The sequence below is a fragment of the Melanotaenia boesemani genome, chromosome 7 (genome assembly GCF_017639745.1).
Source record: "Melanotaenia boesemani isolate fMelBoe1 chromosome 7, fMelBoe1.pri, whole genome shotgun sequence".
Lineage (NCBI taxonomy): Eukaryota > Metazoa > Chordata > Actinopteri > Atheriniformes > Melanotaeniidae > Melanotaenia > Melanotaenia boesemani.
Genome location: NC_055688.1, coordinates 24,880,456 through 24,903,200, shown reverse-complemented (window position 1 = coordinate 24,903,200; position 22,745 = coordinate 24,880,456). Strand labels below are relative to the sequence as shown.

Sequence of the window (22,745 nt, the reverse complement as noted above, 5' to 3'; positions counted from 1 at the left end):
GATGAAAGAGCTGAATGAAAGCTTACACGAGACCTTTAAAGACCAGATAATGGTTGCAGAGAAGACAGAAAGGAGTCGCTGGAAACAAGGATGAGGAGAGGAGTGAAAAAGTTATTTTACTGATGATCGCATACGAAGTGAATGAAGGAAAAGAAAGTGTGAGGCTGGATGAAAAGCAGGAGAGAGTAATATACAAGATGGAGGTTATTAAGTAAGGATGGCAATGAGGAAAGTTAAAAAAACACACACACACACACACACAAAACCCAAAACAAAACTTTACTTTTCTTTCTTAGTTCAGAACAATCCATGCCCTACATACATATATACTCCAACTGTGAGAAAAGTGTGTATATGTACGAGTGTGTAAGCATGTAAATGGATCACGCACCGATAACATTACACTCCCTAATTCCTAATTAATCCTTCTAAACTGGATTATGGCAGAGAGCATGACAAGACCAGGATTCCACTCTTTGCCCCGATGACTCTATGTGTGTGTACACATTTGTGTATGTGTAATGTCACTTTGCTGTTTTCAGCTGGAGGTCTCATAAGGCTAGCCTGTCCTCAGTTACATGATGTTGGGAAATGAGGCTGACAGTGTCTGTGCTCCCTTATGACAAAAATGCACACACACACACTTACACTGCTTCTCTTACACATACAATATGTCTCATGTGCACACAAGCAAACACACACACACAAATGCCAGTTCCCCGATCACAGGTCTTGAAATGCTCATGAATTACTGTGGTGAGTTGCAAGAACTCCAAGAAAGACTTAAACATTTTAAGTCAGGACTCAGAGGAATATGTGCTTATAGCAGAACAGCACTGGTCCCCTGACACACACATTTAGTTTTAAAACCTGCTTCACAAACTGTACCATGTGACCATGTGCTGTTTCTGTATTACACTGCCACCTAAAATAATACCAAAGAGCTCTAAAGACACCAATATGAATAAATTAATTTTATGTGTGATTATCCTTTGTAGATGAGCTTAAAAGTGTCTTTTATGGACAAATGGCTTTAATTACTGTTCGCTCCCTTGTTCTCTTTGTTAAAGAAAAAGTAGTAAAACAAAAATAGAAGCAAATGCTGGAAAATAAAGAACATATATCATTATATATAGAATATATATCACCTTTTGAAACTCAAGCAGTAGAAGTGGCAACTGCAGTATAATGTAGAAATGTGGGTATGACAAACATATGTCATGAATTTTAAAGAGGGTGATTCAATTATGTAAAAGATCACAAAGATAAGTTTCATGTCCACATGTTGGGCTTCAATCAATTTTTGTTAAAAAAGAAAAAGTGTCCACTGTCTCTCTGAACTAAGCATGACAGAAAATGCAGAGTGATAAGAAAGCAAACTCACATCAGTACATATGCCTTTTCCCCATCTCTTACAAAACAGTTTCAGTATACTGCAGTCATTTTAAAATGTCTGGATATTAAACTCTTATCTTTTTACCAGAAAACATCAGCATTTGTCAGAAACATACAATGTTTATGGTCATTAGGTTTGTAAACAAGTTGCAGTTGCGATCTCACCATTTAGCAATCCTCTGTTATTTATATTTTTAAAAAATGAGCTGTTTACATAGCAAAGATAATCTTTATTAGATTTTTTTTTTACACAAGCAGAGATAATTATGAAGAGACTAGAACAACAACTATAAAATGCTCAAAATAAATCTCTTAAATGTATTAACTTGGATGGTAAAAGAGAATATTATTTGCATTAAAGAGGTTTTCACTGCATTTATCTTCATTTGCTCATAGATTAAATCTCATTATGTGATAAATCAAGAAAAACTCATTTTAATGCTCAACATAAATTAAAAGGAAAACACTCGTATTAGGTATTGTGGTGTTCATATAAATGACTTGTCAGCAAAAGTACAATATTTATATTCTCCATTTGTTTTGAAACAAATACTGGTTGGCCCATGCATCCTAAATAATAGAAGCTGGTCGGTTTTTATTTTTTTATTTGTCATTTGTTTTACAGAGTAAAGAAAACATACTGTGATTTTGGCTGCAAGGCTGCAGAATAACTAACAATGTTTGGAAAGCAGTAAATTAATCCCATGTTAAAATTGTGTTTGGTTTGTTACAGTGTGTACAGTGCAGCGTTCTCTGTGCTCATTAAATCTGGCTGGCTACATAGAAGATTTAGAAAGGCACGAAGTGGAAGCAGAGTGATGGATGTATAGGGGGGGGGGGGGGGGGGGTTACATAGGGAGTAGATGTCTGTGGTTGGTAGTGGTTGTGGTTGTGGTGGGGATTAGCATGCTTTCATGCATTCTATGCTTCACTGGAACACCACAGGGCTTATTGATGCCTCTAAGTGCTATGAAGTATTAACCAGACAACCTCTAAGGAGGCCCAGAGGCATAGTGAGTGTGGTGTGTGTTGACTGGCCGTTAACTGTGTACAGTTAAGTAGAGAGCCCTAAATAACTAGTTTGGAGAAGAGAGAAGGGGGAAGAGGGACTTGAGAGATTCAACAGAAAAGCCAAACGCTGTTAAAAGGAGCATAGCATTAAAATGTTTGTTGTCGTGTGTTTTTGTCACACAGAGAGAAAAACTGATAAAGCATTCATCCTTTTTAGAGAAAGCATGTTGGGCACACGCTAATCAAGTTGCTTTTGTTAAGAGTGGCTGTGTCATCTCTCCAGGAGAGAACTCAGAGCTACAATCAACAACTACAGCAACCAGGGAGAAATATGTCATTATGGCCAACCTGGAAAGCCAAACTCTCCACCCAGTGCACTCAATTCACCTTCTCTCTCACAGCTAACTTCACTCAGATTCCTAACTTTACCTCACTCCATATCCATCTCTTCAATCACTGTGGTCGTGTCACATCTCCTTTTTGATCATTTGTCATTCCCCTCTCTGTGCTCTTTTCAATGGTATACAGATCACTCCTGTCTCCAGTCGTCCTTCTCTGGGCTTAATTCATTCTGGGCCTTTCTCCTTCACTCCACCTTTAATAATCCCATCTGTCTTCTCATCTATCGAGCCAAGATTAGTTCCCATCAATCGGCGTCTGACAAAACCCTGTTTTTCAATCATGCTGCAGGTTTCCTTTGTTACATCAACGCTGCAGAATACATTTAATGAATTTAGCTGTTAATTAAACCTAATATTAGACCTAATTAGTGATAAATGTCTATCTCTTACTTAAGTTTCAGAACGCAGGTATTAATCATCTCCCCTCATCTGCCACTGTTTGTTTTTGATACTCTTTTTTTCTCCTCTCTTCTGGCAAACAGTGCATTGGCTTTCATGTTTGCTTCTTTTTACTTGCTTCAATCAAGCAGTGCACTTGTCATTATTCTAGCTCCTCAAAATTTTGCCTTTCCCCCCAGTGGCAGCAAGCTTTTATCTTTCTTGGGTTAGCCATCTTACTTGTAAGCCAACAAACAAACAGCTTTTACCAACTTTCTCACCTAAAAGCTTGAATGTTGCATCAAGTGCTACCCATGTGCTACCCTTTACTCAGGAAGACAGGGAAAGTTGCATGTTTTGTAGTTTGACACAGAAAGGTGTTCAAACTAAACTTCTAGTAACTTTAATTCAGCTTAATTCTAGATTTTTATTTCAAGCAAACTTAACTGACAAGAGATGTCTTCACACAGAGACTGTGTTCGTTCTTTCAGAATCACTGAAGATCTGCCAATATTTGTTTTATTTGTCTGTATTATTGTAATATCTTTGCAGTCCTATACCAATATCTTCTTCTAGACAAGAAAAAAACTAAGAAAACAGTGAGGGGGGAAGTTCAGAACAATCAACATAAAAGTACAAACTCTCTGGAATGTTAAAAACTTTCAAAAACAGATGTGGAAAATCTCATGGAGAACTCTTACAAGTCTCTGATGTACCACTCCATTAAACCCAAACAAACATGAGCTGTTGCTGATGCCACGTGCACAACAAGTCCTGGTTGACTCAGTCTGCTCAATACACAACAGCCTTGACAGAGAAGATACTTCTATGCATCATACACTCAGAACAAAAAATGCAGACAGTGCACATATAAAATGTGTCTACTGTCTATGTGTATATGTCATTGGCTGCAACTTTTAACCTAAATCTCAACTGAAATGCCACTATAAGACCTACTTAGGATTACCTTTTGCCTTGACCGCACATGAAGACTGAACTCTGCCCTCGCTGATATTTTTCATGCCCCAAAGAGACAGGAAGACTTGGGGGCGGGGATGTCTCTGAAAATTAATTCAATGATTAAAAGATTTAATGGGGTTTTAGTAACTCTGCAAGCTTTATTCAAGCTACGATAGAATTTGAGGTTTCAGATGGAGCCCGACTCCAATTCAGAAGGCCAGTCAAGCTTTACAGTCCCTCTGAAACATTGAAACTTCAAAGCACACTCTCTCAGATCAATACATTAAGTAGTAACTCTATTCAGCCAATGACAAGTGACTCATCTCTTTTCTCTCTCACACTCTCCTTTACTGTTGGTCCCCCACGCCCTGCTACCATCACACTGATTTGCTAGTCTCAGTTTCACCCTGTAGTTAATCTGCTGGGTGGAGTGATGGGCGCTTGGGGAACTAGCGAGAGGAAGATGAAGGAGACGAAGGAAGAGGGGAATGAGAGGAGGGGGTAGGGAATAGGGAATGAAAGATGGCCATGCATTATTGAGCATACAGAGTAGAGTTTTTAGGGGATAAATGTGAAAGCGTGTTTAGGGACAACCTTTTCCCTTCTGCCTCCCCCGCCTTCTCCCTTCCTTCAATCCTTGCCCTCCCTCCAACTTCCCTTTCCCCATGAGGACCACTGCATCACTTATTCAGCAGGGAAGTTAAAAATTCAAAGCCAGGAAGGAGGAGGTGGGCGGGGAGAAGGAAAGAAAGTACCTGAAAATGGTCAAAATGAAGGAATGTCTTTAGGGAGTTTTCTCAAGTGCTAATCTAGAGAGCTCCTCGCACTGATTAGGCGTGCATATGCGTGCAGTGTCGGGTGAGTGGGTGAGGTGGGGGAGGATGAGGACAGGGAGGTAGATGAACAGAATAAGGGAGGATGACGGGGTAGGAGAGGATGCAGATGCACACTTTTATGTTGTACAGTGTTGTGTAGCACATGGCATGGTGAAACATTTAGGTGCCTTCCGGGCAAAGCAGAACCTTTGTCTCATAGAACATGACAAATGCAAATACTGAGTAATGGAGCAAGAGCTTCAGCATGCAGAACACACAAACAGGCAGTTGTGAACACAAGGACACTGGAGCAAGCCAACTGTAATTGACCAGGCAGAATATGCATACACACACTACAATTATACACACATAAATCATACATACAAGACAACGCTCTTAGCCCAAACACTCATGACATATAAACACATATATTTAGGTCCGCACACACTGTCACATGGTTACTGGTGGCAAATTAAGGTCAGAAAGTGGAGCGTGGCCTTGCCCACCAAGTCTGGTAAATACCATTGGTATCTGGTGTAAATGCCACTGGGTTATGCATTTTACACACAGTCTCCACAGCGGGGGCCACATTACACCAACATATGTGGCAATAAAAGCTTTCAGTAAAGCTAGAAGTCACCTACGTCTTGATGAGCCACAGAGTCCATGCACATGTATCCAGAAATAAACAAGAAAACTTGTACCTTAAGAGTGAATGCACAATGTGGGTAAAATTGATCGTTTTAATAAGTGTGGCTATGTCAGAACCCTGTGGACATGGTCTGAGCCATTAGCACAACAGTCTAATAGCCTTGTAGCACCCTAATAACTCACTGCGTAGCTAACATCAAGTCAGCAGCAGCCTTTAGGCTGCTGTTAAACAATTCGACAAAGCTGGGAAAATGAGACTTTTTAAGGACTTTTTCACATTCTTCCGTTGTTGCCATCTATCTTTCCTTTTCTCATTTTACCACTTACATTTATCTTCATTACCAACCGTAATTTTTTTTGATCTGATTCCACACTCATTCATTGTTCATTCCATAAGAACCTCTCTCGGGCAGAGATAAGAAAAGAGAAATCAGGAGAAAAAAGTAGGAGAAGTAGGAGAGATGTGGGTTAATGCTCATATCTTAACTCCATCTTTGAAGTTGTTGCTCTTTACTCTCAATTTTTTTTTAACTTGTGCGATCAGTGACATCAAAGTGTGCTAATTCTCCCGTGTGCATGTCTCTGCCCTTAGGGATAGGTAGCTAATACAGCAAATAAAGTAAACAGAGCAGGAGTCCCCGCCGTTTATCAGAGAATGCAATCACAATCTACTCTTTCATCATTTCTAGTCCTCAATCTCCCCTTTTCTCATGACAACCATGCTTTCTAATCATAGATATGGCATCATAATGACTTCCGTTCCTTCTCAACTCATTAGTAATAAAAATTAAAGCTCCTCCACCTTCACTTTGACACTTCAGAGACATGAGCACACCAACGTGTGCACACACTAAAGCCCAAAAATATAAGAAAAAAGAGGGGGGAAGAAAGAGTAGAGTATGATGTGACCAAGAGGAGCAAACCATGAGACAAGAGTGGGTGGAAGGATTGTAGGTGTGCATACATGTGCCTTCATCCCAGCATCTTCCCTCTTTCATGTTTTTTTCCCTCTAAGCCAGAATGAAGACAGAATCGCAAACACTGGGGATACTTAACATCCAAAACAAGCTTTCGAACTTGTCAGTTATTCTCAAAGTTAAACACACACACTTGGGGAAATTACAAAACATACTACAAGCACATACAAACAAACAAACACAGGTTCACTCAGCTACTGCTCAGCTGTCATATCAGTGGGAACATTTATATGGTAATGGTATTTGAGACTGGGCTGCTGACAGGCTGCCTGCCTGGCTAACTGACTGACTGACTGGCTGGCTGGCTGGCTGGCTGGCTGAAGGAGGACCCGAGTGAAGCAAAGAGGGCATATTCCGTCTAAAAACAGGATAATCTTCAGGAAAGAAAAGGCAGCAAGGAGATTAGGCACACACAGTGGTAATGCTGCTGCATGAACACACTTAGCTCATTTGCATGTAAAACAGTGAAGAGAAAGATGTAACAAGGGAGGGATGAGAGGGAGGAATGGAATGAAGGGAAAGAGTGGGACAAAAGCCTGCGAGTGTGTGTGTATATGAGGATGCTTACATGCTCATGCGTAAGTGTATGCTTCTGTCTGAGTATATATGAGCGCGGTAGCAGTTGGCACTGAGACCCAATGCGAGCATGCACAGATGTGTTTGAACCTGATAAGGCCTGATGAATAAACAGTGTTTTGTGGCTGTTCTGTAACCATGAAGAGATGGTGAATGGGGGAGCGCTTGCTATTGCTGAACTGTAGATAGACGCCGAGGCTTAGAGTGCGAGCAAAGCCAGCCTAATGCACCGCTACTGTTGAAGGCTTAAGAGGTATAGTTTGGATTTAAACTTAAGCACTGGTAGACATAAACACTTAAATATACACACAAATACACAATACCAAACAAATCCTAGAAACATCAAATCTCTCATTTGCATGTCACACCTACATAGTGAGAACTAGTCTAAATTTATTCTTCATATAGGATACTGGTGCTTTTTTAGAGTATTCCATATCATTTTAAAATAAGCTTTTCCAGTCACAGCAAGGGGAGGAGTGTGTCTCACAAAAGGAGACAGAATCACAGCATCTGCTATCCAGAGCTAACCAAACCATCCCATCACCCAGAACATACAATGGATGGTTTGTACTTGAATGTTAAGCAGTTAAAATGAAGTCTGCACAACCAAGTCTCAGGTAATGATCCCCTGCCAGATGACGGTGGTTGGCTCCTTCCAGGTTGGGAAAGCCTCAAGTGATGCAGTTCCAAGTGTGGTGGGGTTTAGTTGGAGAGTATACAAGACTGTTCTAACAAGGGAAAATAAACACAAAGCTTGTGCTATAACATCTTGGGCAGTAACATCAGTGTGGAGATAAACCCTCATTTTGCATGACGTGTCATTTCAATTATGGCATAACTGAGCTTTAAAAAAGGTCTAGACTGTAGGATGTAGTGTTATGGTTTAAACTGAAAGCTGCAAGCAAGTGAAAACTCCCTACATCAACTTATTCTTTAACCACTGTTGGCAAAATGATGCCCATGAAACACACAAAAGGCCAGCTTTACAGTCAGTGTCAGTGTACTTGACATCAAATGTTGGCTTTGTGTAGACAGTGTATTTTATTTGAGTCTGCTCTGACGCTGTGTTGTAGGGCACAGACCTTGAATTGCCCTGAATTCTAACTTCACAAGTGTTTCACACTAAATCTATAGGAATAGTCACTAAAATCATGTCAGTCAATTACTAACCCATATAACTTAACAAAAAAAAGCAAACACACACAACAAACTTTCAAGAGGGAAATTACTTTTGACTATAAAACAAACAAACAAACAAAAAAAACAAAAACCTAACTGCTCCCTCTCGACCCCTTTCAGATTCTATTAAAGAACTCCCAATCACTCTCTTCTGGGACAAAAGGAACAATGACTGTCCTTTCTTTCTTCAAACCCCCACTCACAGATCTCAACATCAAGATGGCTACATCCTTTTCCTATCTATACACTTGGCCTACAGTTATCTAATCATGTGACCACTGTTGGAGATAGAGGACAGATAGCGACTAAAGCTCAAAGTAGTAACAATAGAACATTTCCCTTGTAGAGAAAAATAAATAAAACTTGAATTAAAGAGAGAAAAGTAAGGTATGTGATTTCTCCTCTGCTGTTTATATAGTGTTTCTGGCCTATACATTAACCCGTTTCTCCCTCTGCGGCCCCAATAAACAGCACAATTTATTGTATGAATTACTGTAGTCTACGCAAGAAAACACACATCCACACAGCCACACACAAAAATCACAGAAGAGCTTTAAACACAAAGTTTTCCAGAGTTGATAGTAATTTAGTACCGGTGTGTGGGCAACAAGAAAACTTTTGTTGATTTATACTAAGTGACAACCTCAGACCTCAATTTGTCTCCTTGTGGGCTAAAAAATAAAGCAAAGGCTTAATGACATTCAGTTCCTTGAATGTCATTTGAGGCTGGCTCCAAAAACAAGGCAATTTTTTAAATGTCCAAATGTGTTCAAATGTCCGGCATTAAAGCAAAAATAAACATGTTTGCAGCACAGAGGACAAGCTGGATTTTTGGCTCAAAATTTTACTTTTTACCCTGCCTGCACATAAGATCTTTTTTTTTCCTTTCTTTACACATTCCTCTTAACAGTATTAAGACTTTATGAGGAAGTTTAAAGGTGACAGGTGAGTAATCCTTTAGGTGTGATTTATCCCCTGCAGCTCACTTCAGGCTGCAAAATATCAGAGATGGCGATGCCTGATGTTTAAGTTATGCCTTTGAAACTGTTAAAACCCACAAAAATCAATAAATAAATTATGTCATGGAAGCTCTGTTCATTTATTTTAAAAAGAGGTCAACATCTGGATTTAACAAGGCAAATAGGGAAAAATCTGGCAACACCTAAGAGATGCAGTAAAGAGCTTCCAATTCCTTAAAAAAACATGTCGAAAGACATATCCTGTGGTCATATCTTTTTTTCAGGGGGGTAAATTTGTTGGTCTACATCAAACAACCTGAAAGATAAAACTACTAAAACTGGATTCAGAACTCTCCAACAGATTAAAACTTTTGAAGGATTTCTTCTTTAAGAAATGCTGCCACAAAAAAATCTTGAATGATTTTTATTACAATTAACTGGAATACTTGATGAAATCATAAGAAAACCAACAGTAGACATCATAAACATTTTTATTAGTGAAATTAAGAAAATGTCCTCATACATAATGTGCAAACAGATCAAGGTGTTGGGACTACACAGCTGTGCAGCTTCAAGAAAACCAGGTAACACTGAGGCAAATGAGATGGTTTCAACTTCCTAGAGAGAGCAAAGATTTAACTCTGAAGCAATGAAAAAGGTCATGTGGTCTGATGAGTTCAGGTTTACTCTGTTCCAGAGTAATTGGTGCATCAGGGTAAGAAAAGCAATGAAAAGAAATGCTGCACTCTTCATGCTTAGTGCCTGCCATAGAAGCCTGTGGAGTCAGTGTCATGTTCTTGGATAGATTTAGTTGGAAAGGTCATGGTTTAATAATGTTATGTGGTAAAAATGAGGTCCATTCGCTACCTGAATTACAGAATCACCAAGTTTTCCCATCAGTTGATCTTTGATTCTTTTCTAAAGCCACGTTTCAAGAAGACAATGCCAGTTTTCATTGGGCTTAAATTGTGGAAAAGGGGTTTAGGAAGACATTCCTGACATTCCCACTCAGAATCTCTGGAATGTGCTGGAGATTTTATATATATATATATATATATATATATATATATATATATATATATATATATATATATATATATATATACACACACACACACATATACACACACACACATTTTTGTGTGAAAATATAATTCAAAAGATAAAACTTCAAATGGAGATTAAACAAAAAGTATCTAATCTGATCTGAAATAGTCATGCATGTCTTATGCTGGGCTCACACCAAACGATTTTCACGGCTGCAAACTAAAAGCCGAAGTCTTTAGGAAATCTTAGGAGTTTAACTGGAGTAACAGCACGCTCCCGTCATCTTGATCGTTAGGTCTAAGCTGGTAATCTGCGCTGTTTAACGTCAATCTTTCCCTAGTCTTAGATCTGAGTCAATATCAAACGTGTTTCATATTATCGCAAGTCGCAGTGACAAAACACGATCACAACCAATATATGAGCTCTGACTAAAGCAGAAACAAGAATCCCGGCAGAACACCGGCAAAAACGGACGAAAAAAACAAAGAAGAAAAAAGACGAACAAGAAGCGGTGATGAAATGTCAGTGGACCGTCCAGAAAGAGCAGATGTTATTAAGAAGTAAATGTCTGCTGTGGATCATTTATGTGTTACAGTATCATGATCTAACAAATGAGAGAAGAATAGAAAACTCATTCATCCCTCCAGATTCTGATGAGTCGGTGTAACAGCTGGTGGAGATGCAAAGCCACACTTAATAATGATGATGTGTAATTCCCAGGAGGAAAACTCTCCCCTTGCTTGCTTTGCTGTGGGCAGATCAGCCCTGTTCGATATCAACTGACCAACATAGTACAATAATGCTAAAAGAATCTAGTTGTAGTCTTGTAAATAGTGACCCCCAAAAGAGCCACAGTCTTTGTCAAATCTCAGTCTGAGACTAGGCTGAGACTTAAAACTCTAAACATTTGTCGTTAGATGTGAGCTGGTAGTTTTCTAGAGTCTTTTGCAAATCTTTCTGAAGTGTTCTGGTGTAAGCCCAGCATAACTCTTACGCTACCTGATCTCATCCCATACAACTCTCCCATCATTAATATAAGATCATGGCAAAAACTGAATGTAACTCTGGACAGACATTAATGTTGTAACAAAACATTTTGTAATCAAAGCTAAAGAGATACACACAACATCAGCATGCCATTGTGTTGGGCCAGGCAGGAGACTTTATTTCTGGCTATACAAAAACAATAAACAATGTTCTGTAACTAGACTGAATCATACACACAAATTAATACATACACAATTGGATAAGACATATTTGCTAAGTCTGATCTAAGGAAGAACCAGCATTGGAAAAAGAAACACCCTCTAGATGAGGTGGCATCCATCGATTAGGTGCTCAAAGCACTGTCTTCCACTTTTTCACTTAGTCATTTTCCAAAAAGTCTTGCAGGTTATACATCAGGCTGTCAGTTTCAGAGCAGCAACTATATGGCCATTAGGTATAGAATAACAGACACTAAACTGCATTATTTTTACTTGACATATTACCTATAAAATGTGCCTTTTGACTAACCAGTGGGTAAATCCACAGAGACAATATTTCATGCTGTCACCCTGCTGACACTGTTTTTGAACACTCCAGCATTTAGACTGCGGTGAACAACAGTGATAGAAAAGGAGGGTACCTCTTATACGGTTAACAGGAAGTTTTGTTCTCTTAACTTAGCATGACTTCCAACTAAACTGCTGTAACTATAAATAAGTTGCAAAAGTCTCACAAAAGACAAAATGACCTAATCAACACCATGGCATAATTAGCCATGCCTTAGTCTTATATTACTAATACATAACATCTCACATCGCACTGACTGATTGGACTACAGCCCTTATCAGGCCCTAGGCACACATTCGTACAAACACACATACACAGCATGTACTTTCATGCTGATTGGTGGCTCATTAAGGTGAGAAGTGAACAGAGTAGACCAAAGAGGGAAAAAAATGGAAAAAGAGAAAAATGGGTACGTGTATTCACACAGACCCACACACACACCTAGAGAGAACACAATCACACCTACAGAGAGGGAAATTGATTTTGTCAGAACACAGGGAGATCAAAAGACTCATTATAATTGGTCTCTAAATGTGGCTGAGCTCACTCACTTTCTCGAGCACATACACCAGCCTACAGACCTCACCACACCAGCAAACACAAATCCACCTGCAACAGACCTGTTTGCAACTTAAAGGGAATGCATAGAGGAAAGGGGTGTTACATAGGTGTGCTGTAAAGTGATTACAAAAGGGCTTTGGGTGGGAGGATCGCCACCCTAAATAAATAAAATAAAAAAAAAAGGAAAGAAATGAGGACAACATAGTGCACAGAAAAAGCAATACACAGAAGAGGGAATGGTATAAAGGCTGGAGAATTGGGATATGAAAATGATCCTCCCATTATGAGGATTAATAACTATATATGCTCCTGGCCCTTTTCTCTCCTGAATCAAATTAATCACCACCGCTCCCCCTAGCCCAGACTTTCCCTCTGCTCATTCTGCTTTTATTTCACCCACCTCCACCTCCTCCCTCCCCTCTCCATCTCCTGCTCGTGCTAATTGGCCTATCTGAGGTGCCGACTTCAAAAGGCACCTGCTATCAAACACAGCACACGCAAAAGTTAAAAAGGACAGTTCTGGATGTATATGCGCATGCTAGATGAGCAGTGTATAGATTCAAGCCTTGCTCTTTCCAAAGCAATATGCATAAAAACCACCTCTGAATTCTGATTGACCAACAATTTTTTTATTATTTTACGGGAGCAAAAGTAACTAAACACAAGAAAACAAGCATAAACCACTTCAAAGTGAGGATTTAAAACAACATAGCTTAAAGGAGAAAGTGGGGATAAGCTTGCTGCCTAAAATCTTTTACACTACACTAATCGCTTTACAGACTCATAATAAATCTAAACAACAAGGCTGTTTACAGCTACAAACATCCTAATGAGAAAAACAGCATGCCTGACTATATAATTAAAATATTATAAAGCAGTAGAACTTGGCCCATTAAATTTTTTGAGTTTTGTGAATATTGTAAATAGAGCAAATAAAATATTCAAACATATCAGCAGCATATTAATTAGACTCGACTAAACCACAGACTCTCAATATATAGTAAGTCTTATTGAGAGGATACAGTCATGTGTATTCTTTATTATTTTTATTAATTATTATTTGACGCATAATAAATCAATTGTGGAAATCTTTTTCTACAAAATGTGTCAGAGTAGATGAAAATCTGCTTCCAAGCAGGCCTGTCACTGACATACTCCGATATCGGACAGAGATAAGTCTCTGTAACATGTTAAAAGCCAGCTGACTGGAATCAGATTTCAATATTACAAAAAGAAACCTGAAACTAAACTAAATAGTTTAGGACAACAGCTAATAATGGTTTCATTTTATCCTTGCTATAGATGAAAAGGATACGTCTAATTATCTCCAATCATAACTGCTTTTTACAGTAGCTTAAATTTGGCTGTATGACTGTTCTGGGATCTCCTTGCCTGAGGATGCAGTAGTGACCACAGAGAGTACCAGCGCTGTAACAATTTAGAAAAGAAAAAAATAAATTACTACTTGTCATACAATTAGATTTATGCTCATATTTATGTCATCTTGATCCCCTAAGCCTAATGATTATGTAATAATAGATAAAGAGTATGAAGAAATGACAGCCCTTTATAGGAAAATAGAATTAGAAAAGTTATATCTCTGTTTTCCTTATGGGTTTTGTAAATAAAAGCTTCTGAAGGCTGAGTAAAAGTTCATTTCTTTCAAATTCTTGAGAATATCATCTGTCTTTTTGTTGTCTTAAATTGAGAAAGCAGTTTCTGAGAAGTCGTTTTTTAAGGTAATTCATGTTTATTAATCTTTGCAATATTTCTTTAAATGCTACTTTTTGAACCATCAGATACATGGCACATTTTTAAATCTTTGTCAAAAGCATGTTAAGAGGAACCTGCAGCTTTGACTTTTGTTCGTGAACTTGGTAAGGTGGTTGATGCGAAGATGATTTCTCAGATTAGTTCTATGATATAAGCACTTCTGACTGCCACATTTCTGCTACAAACGGGCTCTTTCTTTTCATTTGGCTTAAAATGAAAAATGTTTCACACCTGCATTGTGGTGCTTGGCTTCTAAATTAAGTCTATAATATTATTTTCACCCAATTTTCACCAGAATGCAGTTGCTCTGATGCAAGTGAGTAGCCTCAAAATAAAACATTGTGTGGCAGCAAAACTCCTCTCATATGGCTTCAACAGACGAGCCAGTTTGCTGCTACATCAAAGAGCAGAAATTTATATGGGCATGTGGTATCAATGTTTGGTTTCACTCAAATATTCCCATAGAGATGAAATAAGATGCAGTTAATAATAATTGTGACATCTCTCGGTCAGTCGCAGTTTGAAAGAGAAGCTGTGGTAGAGGTGGCGACTGGCAGAAGAGGTAGAAAAAGGCTGAAAGTCTAATGCAGTTTTAACTGTGCAGTCTGTATGTGGTTTAATGTTTAGAAGTGAAACCGTTGATCAATCGGCTCATGTGGGCTGGCTCTGAGATCAGCTGATGTACTAAGATGGGTGATGAGTTTAGTATGTGGTCTGTCTGAACTTGCACTATATTAAATATAACAGATAACGCTGGGAAAAAATCTATCTTATTTAGTCAGAAGTCTCTCTTACTTCACTCAGTACAGGAAATAAGGGTTAAAATGATCATTTGTAAAATAATGGGAGTTAAGAGACGTTTGCTCATTTAAATTCTGGCATCTTCATTTGCAGGGGAGATGGCCCTGCATCCATATACTGATGAACTGAAAGTGTTGAAAGTATTGCATCTAAAAGAGCTGTGTGTGTCTCCCACCATCAGTTCTCTGCATGGTCAGAGGTCAACACCTCTGACTGCACAATAAGCACACAACCCTGTAGCATATCTGTTTCTGTGTGGGTGTGTATGCTTGAATATCCAACAGCTGGGCAGCTGATGAAAAGGAAGAAGGGTCAGGATGGGTCAGCAATGTCTTGGTACGATGTCAGTCTGTTTTTGAAAGGGAACTTTTGAGTGGGCAGCAATAAAAGAGGAGAATGAGCAGGCAAAGAAGATTAAAACTGTGCTCCCAGAGGTGAAGGGTAAGGAGAGCTCAGGAGGAATGTATCAGGCCTTAAGCAGTTTTTTAAAAAGAGAATGAAGAGGAAAGGGTAAAGGTTCAAGATGCACGACCAGAACTAGCTGTTTACTTAGCATCTGTGCATAGGAACACAGGAGTGAATACACAAGAGAGAAATGGTGGAGATTAAGCCACACATGCTCACTCACAAGTGCAGATGGAATCATAATGCTTACAAAACCTCAAAGCATAATCCCCTAGAATCTTTTATTCACAACCACAAAATTTCAGCAGATTTAAAACACGCCAGGGAAATCAACAACACCCACCTGTCCACCTCTTACAGCCCCCTCTTCCCAAACCACCTCGTACCCCTCCTTCATCCACATAGGCAGGCATACAGACAGGTGTGGGGCTATGAAAAGGCCACGGTGTCTTTATACACAGCACTCAGAAAAGGTTATTAGACATCATCCAGAACAGGCGGCTGTCTCAGCCAATAAAAAGAGGAGGCATGGGTGCAGGGGCCAAAACGAAGTTGGGGGAAGGGGTCGAATTATGGAGTGGCAGGCGGATGTTAGGATTCACTACACAGGTGAATGCAGATGGGACAGCTGCCAACCCTGACATTTAACTGACATCGGAGCTAGCATCGGCTATGTGTGCACGAGCTCCTGTTAATGTATATGACCTGAACAGGTCTCTGTGTGTGTGTGTGTGTGTGTGTGTGTGTGTGTGTGTGTGTGTGCTGGGAAAGAAAGCTGAAGGTCAAATGAAATCGCAAACACCCCCACACACACTGTTTGTTAGTTTGTGGTGTCCTGGTTATGATTTGAATATGGAGGAGTTAGAGCAGAAGGCTCAGTGACACTGGGACAAGGTGATAGGAGTGGACAGGTGTGTGTGTGTGTTTGTGTGAGCGCCTTGTGCCAGGACAGCAGGTGGCTAGTCAAATGACATCAGTGACCTTCTCCTTATCCATTCCTATACCCTCCTCCCTTTGTCTGTCTCCCCAATGAAGAGTGTTCTGTCATTGCACAAGTCACGGGCACACTGGGAAGATGAACCACCAGGTGTGAGTGGATAATTCATGAACTTGTGTGAGATTCTGTTTTGACACAACATCTCTGAATAATAAATGTTGAGTGCTTTGCTCAAGGAGAAGAAGAGGAGGTCCAACGGTACTTGACTAGATGTTTAAAAATAAAAAAAAAAAAGGGTGTGATATTCATACCTTTAGAGGCTGATGGAAAGATAGCAGAGAGTTGAATCATCCGAGGAGGAGAATGGGGGGGCAAAGAGAGACATTTTTCATTTTTACTGTGAAATGCAACACTATAGCAGCAACTTGTAAAAACACACAAACTTCACACTCACTCTTCGTCTGCGAGGAGAAGGTCAGGGTGAGTTTGGCAAAGAGCTCATTGTTTTCAAATTTCTCCTCTTTGGCTTTGACCCAGAAACTGTCCTCGGAGAGGTCTTCAGGTCCGATCTAAGACAGATTGTGGATTAGATGGGGAGACAAGTTGAAGGAGAGTGAGATGAATGGCATCTGTTAGAAAATCATTTCATCAAATTGTCTCAATTTTCCAAAAATGGTCATCTGTGCACCTGCCAAAGAATGAGTCTAGCAGATAACAAATTCAGCAGAACAAACGAGTTGGCAGGAGTCTGATGGTACAGGAGGGGAAGAGGAGGAAGGAAGAAAGGAAGCCACAAAGAGGAGAGAGAGAGCAGGATACATGTAGTCATTTTCTCTAATTGTACCATAGTCTTCACCATTAAAAGACTTGAGCTTGAGTTTCACACAAAAAAGTGGGTTCCCCCTTTCTCCTCCCCCATTCTTTCTTCCTTCCACCCATATTTGTATGCTCTTACACAAGTCACAATTAACTTTGCAGCTTTTTCCTTTACTTTCTGAATATTCTTATCGAGGGGAAAGGAGAATGCGAGAAAAGGAAACCCAGAGCGAGTGAGAAAGCAGGGGTAGTAAATTTAGAGATATCCGGCCTTTCATTATGGACAAAGCCTCAGGGATGGGTGTAGGACAGAAAAGACAGAGTGAGGAAAGGAAATGTGATATGGGGATGAGCTGAAGAAGCAAAAAAAGAAAGCAAGAGAGCGTGCAAAGAGGAGGATGAGACCAAGCCAGGGGAAAAAAAAAGTTAATTTAAATTACAAAAGAATACCGTCCTTTCTGGCAGCAATTTAATTATCTTTCAGTGGTGCAGTTAAAAGAAGAAGGCTTATTAAAACGCAATTTCTGTGACATCCTCGTCAAAACCCTCGCACCAGCCCAACAAAGAGAGTGAGAGAAAGAGAGAGGCTAAATGCTGATGAAGTCTGGTTTAGCCATTAAACAGTAGCTTTAGGCTAAAGAAAGACAGAGGGACGTTTTGATGTTTTAACCATCATAGATGAGAGGGAGGAGAAGAACATGAAGCACATAGTCATGGAATACACGTATGCATGCAAGTCACTTTAGGTCAAAATTTCACTGTTAAAGCTCCATTTCACATTTTGTCTCATACTGTTTTAAAAAATAAAAGCACATCCTGAGCTTATCTGCTTACTGTTACACAAAGATACTGTGTGATAAGGAAAAGCTGAGATCCAGTTTTATGTATCAGCTGATAATCACCTCATCTGAAATCTGAGAAGTCTTTTGCCTTATTCAACCTAATATCTGTGGCATGAGGTGCCAACCATTTAACCAAAATAATTTAACCAGGACATGAATTAGCATTTTAAATAAATAATCCAGATAAGAAGATTCAGTTTTTACTTTTTCTCAACGGTTTAACGTCAACAGTTAAATTCCAGACGACTGTGAGAACCATCTCTATCAGGACTCACCTTACTCCAGTTTGCTCTCTTCAGCTGGACCTCAGGCTTGTAGTCCTTCTTAGGCTGGAGCCCATATGGTAGTGAAGGTGGTGCAGGGGCAGCCCAGCCCCCCATGCCAAATGGCGGCGGTGGAGGCATACCCAGGCCCGGAGGTGGAGGAGGAATACCTGGGCCGCCGGGTGGGGGAGGTGGGGGTGGAGGTCCCATACCTGGCAAGGGTGGAGGTGGTGGCGGTCCAGGCATGCCAGGCAAGGGTGGGGGCGGTGGTGGCCCTGGCATGCCAGGAAGGGGTGGTGGTGGTGGTGGTGGTGGTGGTCCTTGCATGCCAGGGAGAGGCGGGGGTGGTGGAGGTCCTGGCATGCCAGGAAGGGGTGGGGGTGGTGGAGGTCCTGGCATGCCAGGTAAAGGTGAAGGAGGAATGCAAGCATGACCTGGTACAGGAGGAGGGGGTGGGACTTGGGGAACAGGTAAGGATGGCTGGCCTGGTAAGGGTGGGGGTGGAGGTGGCGGGGGCAAACCAGGTGTTGGCACGGGAACAGTAACCGTTACAACCTTTGTTTTGGCAACTTCCAGATCTTTAGACAGCTTTTGAATCTGCAAAGAAACAGACATCCAGCATCCATCATTAGTACTGGACACATCACTGGACTCTACGGCATCACACATCAGTGTGTCTTCACTGGACAGAGTATTTACTGAATTGACATTAATTTTTCATATACTTGGCAGTATCCATTCCCTGTGAATACACGTGCCAACAGAAGAAAGGAGAACAAAAGAGGGAAAAAAGTGATTACAGCATGGGAAAGAGTACGCTTTGGACGAGATCAAGAGAAAATACAGGACAAGGCGCTCTCAGAAAATCATCATCGCGGGAGGGAATTAAGTCCACAGAGAAATTCAAAAGAAATTTTTTAAGAGAGGGACCAACTTCTAAGTAAGAAGTGAAGCTGAAATAAATTTTTAATTCTCACACTGAAATACTGATTACAGTATTTACAACAGTGGGCACAATTTTTTTGGAGAAAACTGACCAAGTCATTAAAGTTGCATTAAATTTAGTCAGCTAATAAGAGATATTAAAGTTTAAATTTAAATATGCTATGTTCCATTTAAAGCGAATACTAGATGAAAAATGTGTTTCCTCCATGTCTTTTTATTTACAAAAAGAGAAACCGTGTGCATGTGTGTGTGAAAGGGTATCTTACAGCAGCAGTGTAACAAATTGTTGGTGTCGTTTCCTCAGATTGTGAAAAGAAGACAGTAACAGACGCATAGAGCCTCAGAAGCAGGATTTCTTAGTGAGGCAGCAGATGAAGAATTGGGCACAGCATCATACACAGGGACACCGAGAGATCTCTACATGTGAAGAAATCTTCGATGGCAGTGCCTCAAACACAGAGAAAGTGAGCCATCTTAGTTTGAGAAGCTTGTTTGATGCTTGGCTTGTGATGCTGTTGATGCTTTGGACAACTGTGTGTGTGTGTTTGTTTAGGGCTTTTGTGTGGTGAGAAGACGGCTCTGTTGGCATTAGCCACATTGGCTGAAGCTCATTTTTAAAGATCTCCAAGTGACAGACGCACACAGAAACATCTTTATGAGGTTATGAGCACACGTGCACAGAGACAGACTGTTCTGGGTCAGTTGGTGTGTTTGTGAGTGTGGGTACCACTGTGAGGCAGAGTCCAGCTGGTGTGGCAGCAGGACACTGACAGCTAAACAATCTTCATCTTTGCTCCCCTACTATACAAGTGTACACACAAACAAACACACTATATGTGTGTCTTGGCCTTAAAAAATATGTTTGTCCCGTCTCCATCCTCGTCTCTCTTCCCTCTTTAGTCAACTTCCACTCCTCTACTTTTCATTATTTATTGAGATTCCTAATCTCTACAGGATTTGGCTTCTCATAATATGCTTTTAGTTATTTCCCCTTCGTTCCTGGCCATGCTTGCAGATGGCTAAATCATTTAAGGCCATCAGATTTTTTTTTTTCTGTGGATATGCATTAATGTTTAGCAACTTTGTGGTGCTTACATTTAATATATTTGGTTTCTTTCAACCTTGTAATATTTTACATCTTGCAGCTTTACAGTTTTGTGAGTATTTTTATGAGATTAAAGAGCAATGATTTAATTATCTAACTTGGTTGATCACATCCTAATGTGCTGGTTCTTTTAAATTGACAGTTACATGAAATAATAATAGAATATTAAATGAAGCTTGCAGAAGGTCGATTTGCAACAAAGATTTCTAGAAGTCTGACATTGGGTTTAAATGGTTTTACTTTAGAAAATTCAAAGTTTTTGAGAGGAAGTTGCCAAATTCCATGTATTGATTTAACGCTCTAAAGTAAGAATGTTTAAAGAGCTAATATTTAGATCAGGGGTTCTTACACTGGGGCCCAACTTTTCCATTACAAAGTGTTCCAGGGCCATGCAAATATGAACACTGCAATGGTTTATTTGATGTTTCTCTTGATTTAATTTGTATTAAAAAACTAAATCAAATTCACTTGCAATTTAACAGCTAAAACCTTGTGAAATATGACACGATAAAAATACTTGACAGGACAATGAGGTGATCACAAAGAGATTTGGATATCACATGTATGTGAAACTGCACATACAACAAGAAGCCCTTTGGGCTAAAAATTCATGGAATAAAATTGGGTCATTACAACAAATTAAAAAGCTTAAGTCAGACTTATAAACACAATTTTTCAAAATATTAGATTTTACTACAGCAATCAATCAATAAAATTATGCAGTAATAAAATTCATTCAAAATAATAAAGGGTTTTAATTAAACAGTAAATAAATGTATAGTTTTAATATGTAACATACAGAGTAGAATTAAAATTGTTTTAAGGATTTTTTTTATTAAAAAAAAAAAAAAAAAAATCTGAGTTGCCACACATGACAGACGTTTTCTGCATCTGTAGCTCATTTTCTTTATTCTTTTTTTATGATTGAAAATTCCACCGGCTTCCTCGCGAGTGTTAGATGTTTGGCTGCTAGATGCTGTTTTAGTGTTAAAGGTTTCAGTGCTTCGATAATGGCTAGCCTTAGCTAACACTCCATACAGACTCGTTACCTATGGTTACCAAAATCATACCTGACGAACTGTACTGTTCTTGCACAATATTTTTTAAGGGGGGTTTGGGACCAGTTTTGTCTTCATTTTTTTCTTTTAGTTTTAAATACTTCTTCATAACTTTTGCTACAAGCTAGAGGCTAGCTGAGTGTTGTCTTCTGCCTGTTGGAGTTAGTTGAACAACTGACGCATTACAGTCACCAAGTAGTGGAAAGTTGCATAGCAACTTAGCTTGTCACGGATAGCAGTAATATCTCGTAGCCTCAGTTGATAAGTTACCAGCGGCCCTCAAGATCCACAGGTGCAAAACTAAAGGCTTTTTGCTGCCCTCTAGGTGGCGCCCGTGGCCCCAAGGTTAAGAACCACTGAGTTAGACTGCTTAATTAAAATGATGGATAAAGTGTGGGTGTACCTGCTTTTCCAAAGCACCAAGCTGCTGCTGTAGCCCCTGATTTTCCTTTTCTTGCTCCTGCTTAGAAGAGGCCAGCTGTTCCTTCTCCTGGCTCAGGTCCTGCAGCTTCTGTTCATAATCACCCTCCAGTTTCTTCAGCTCCACCTGCAACTCATGGCGTGCCGTCAACTCCGCATCCAGCTGATGGATATTTAAGAGGTCATAGTTAGAGACCAATTCAGTCCTCAGCTTGTGGGGAAATTTGGCCATGTTAATATACAGTTATACTTATTACCAAACGATGGAAAAAGTAATAACTATGCAGCATGTGTGAAGCACCTTGGTCTATTTGAGTCTAGATGAGTGTTTTTTGTATAGTAAGACTACCATGTTTACAAGCATATTAAAATCCATTTTCCTACTACTGTTAATTTTGCTCTAATGTCTGGCAAACCTGCATACTGTTAAAAGTGGAATCCTAATGTGCTAGAGAGCAAGACACATTCAGTTAAATCCAACTGCTCTTGTGCTACCTACGAAGAAAACGTAACACAAAAATCTAATGTGTAGTGAATAATATATAAATATTCTTAATTCTTGTTCATGTATGCTATAAAGTTTGACTTCCTGACAGGTTCTCCTTCTCAGAATTTTGTTGTAAAAGCCACCTTCATAAAGGACAGGATGAGCTAAAATACAGTGAAAAATTGAGGTCTCGTTGAAGGACAAAGTCTTGAAAGCTGAAATTATTTTACAAGGTATTTATCAAAAGAATGACTGAGGAGAAGTAAAAACTAGGTTTCTGTAATGAAAACGTGAGATAAGTGGGTGCACTCATGAGCCTTCAGGATCCTCCAAGAGGCAGCAGTCTCCATATCTCAAAGACCTGTAGAGGCCATTTCTAGCAGTCTAATGCTTTCTGTTTCATTGTATAATTTACACTGTAAATTA

The 22,745-nt window shown here is 39.7% G+C and overlaps 1 protein-coding gene across 2 annotated transcripts in view; it reads right to left on the bottom strand.

The window, feature by feature from the left end:
• LOC121642756 (protein diaphanous homolog 1-like) overlaps positions 1-22,745 on the bottom strand; it is a 104,663-nt gene that overhangs the window by 41,832 nt on the left and 40,086 nt on the right. For both annotated transcript variants that reach the window (XM_041989649.1, XM_041989651.1), the window contains 4 exons: positions 21,816-21,995; positions 18,317-18,901; positions 16,838-16,952; positions 16,695-16,703 (listed from right to left, as the gene is read on the bottom strand). In XM_041989649.1, coding sequence (XP_041845583.1) covers positions 16,695-16,703; positions 16,838-16,952; positions 18,317-18,901; positions 21,816-21,995 — 889 coding nt within the window. The remainder of the gene's footprint in view (positions 1-16,694; positions 16,704-16,837; positions 16,953-18,316; positions 18,902-21,815; positions 21,996-22,745) is intronic.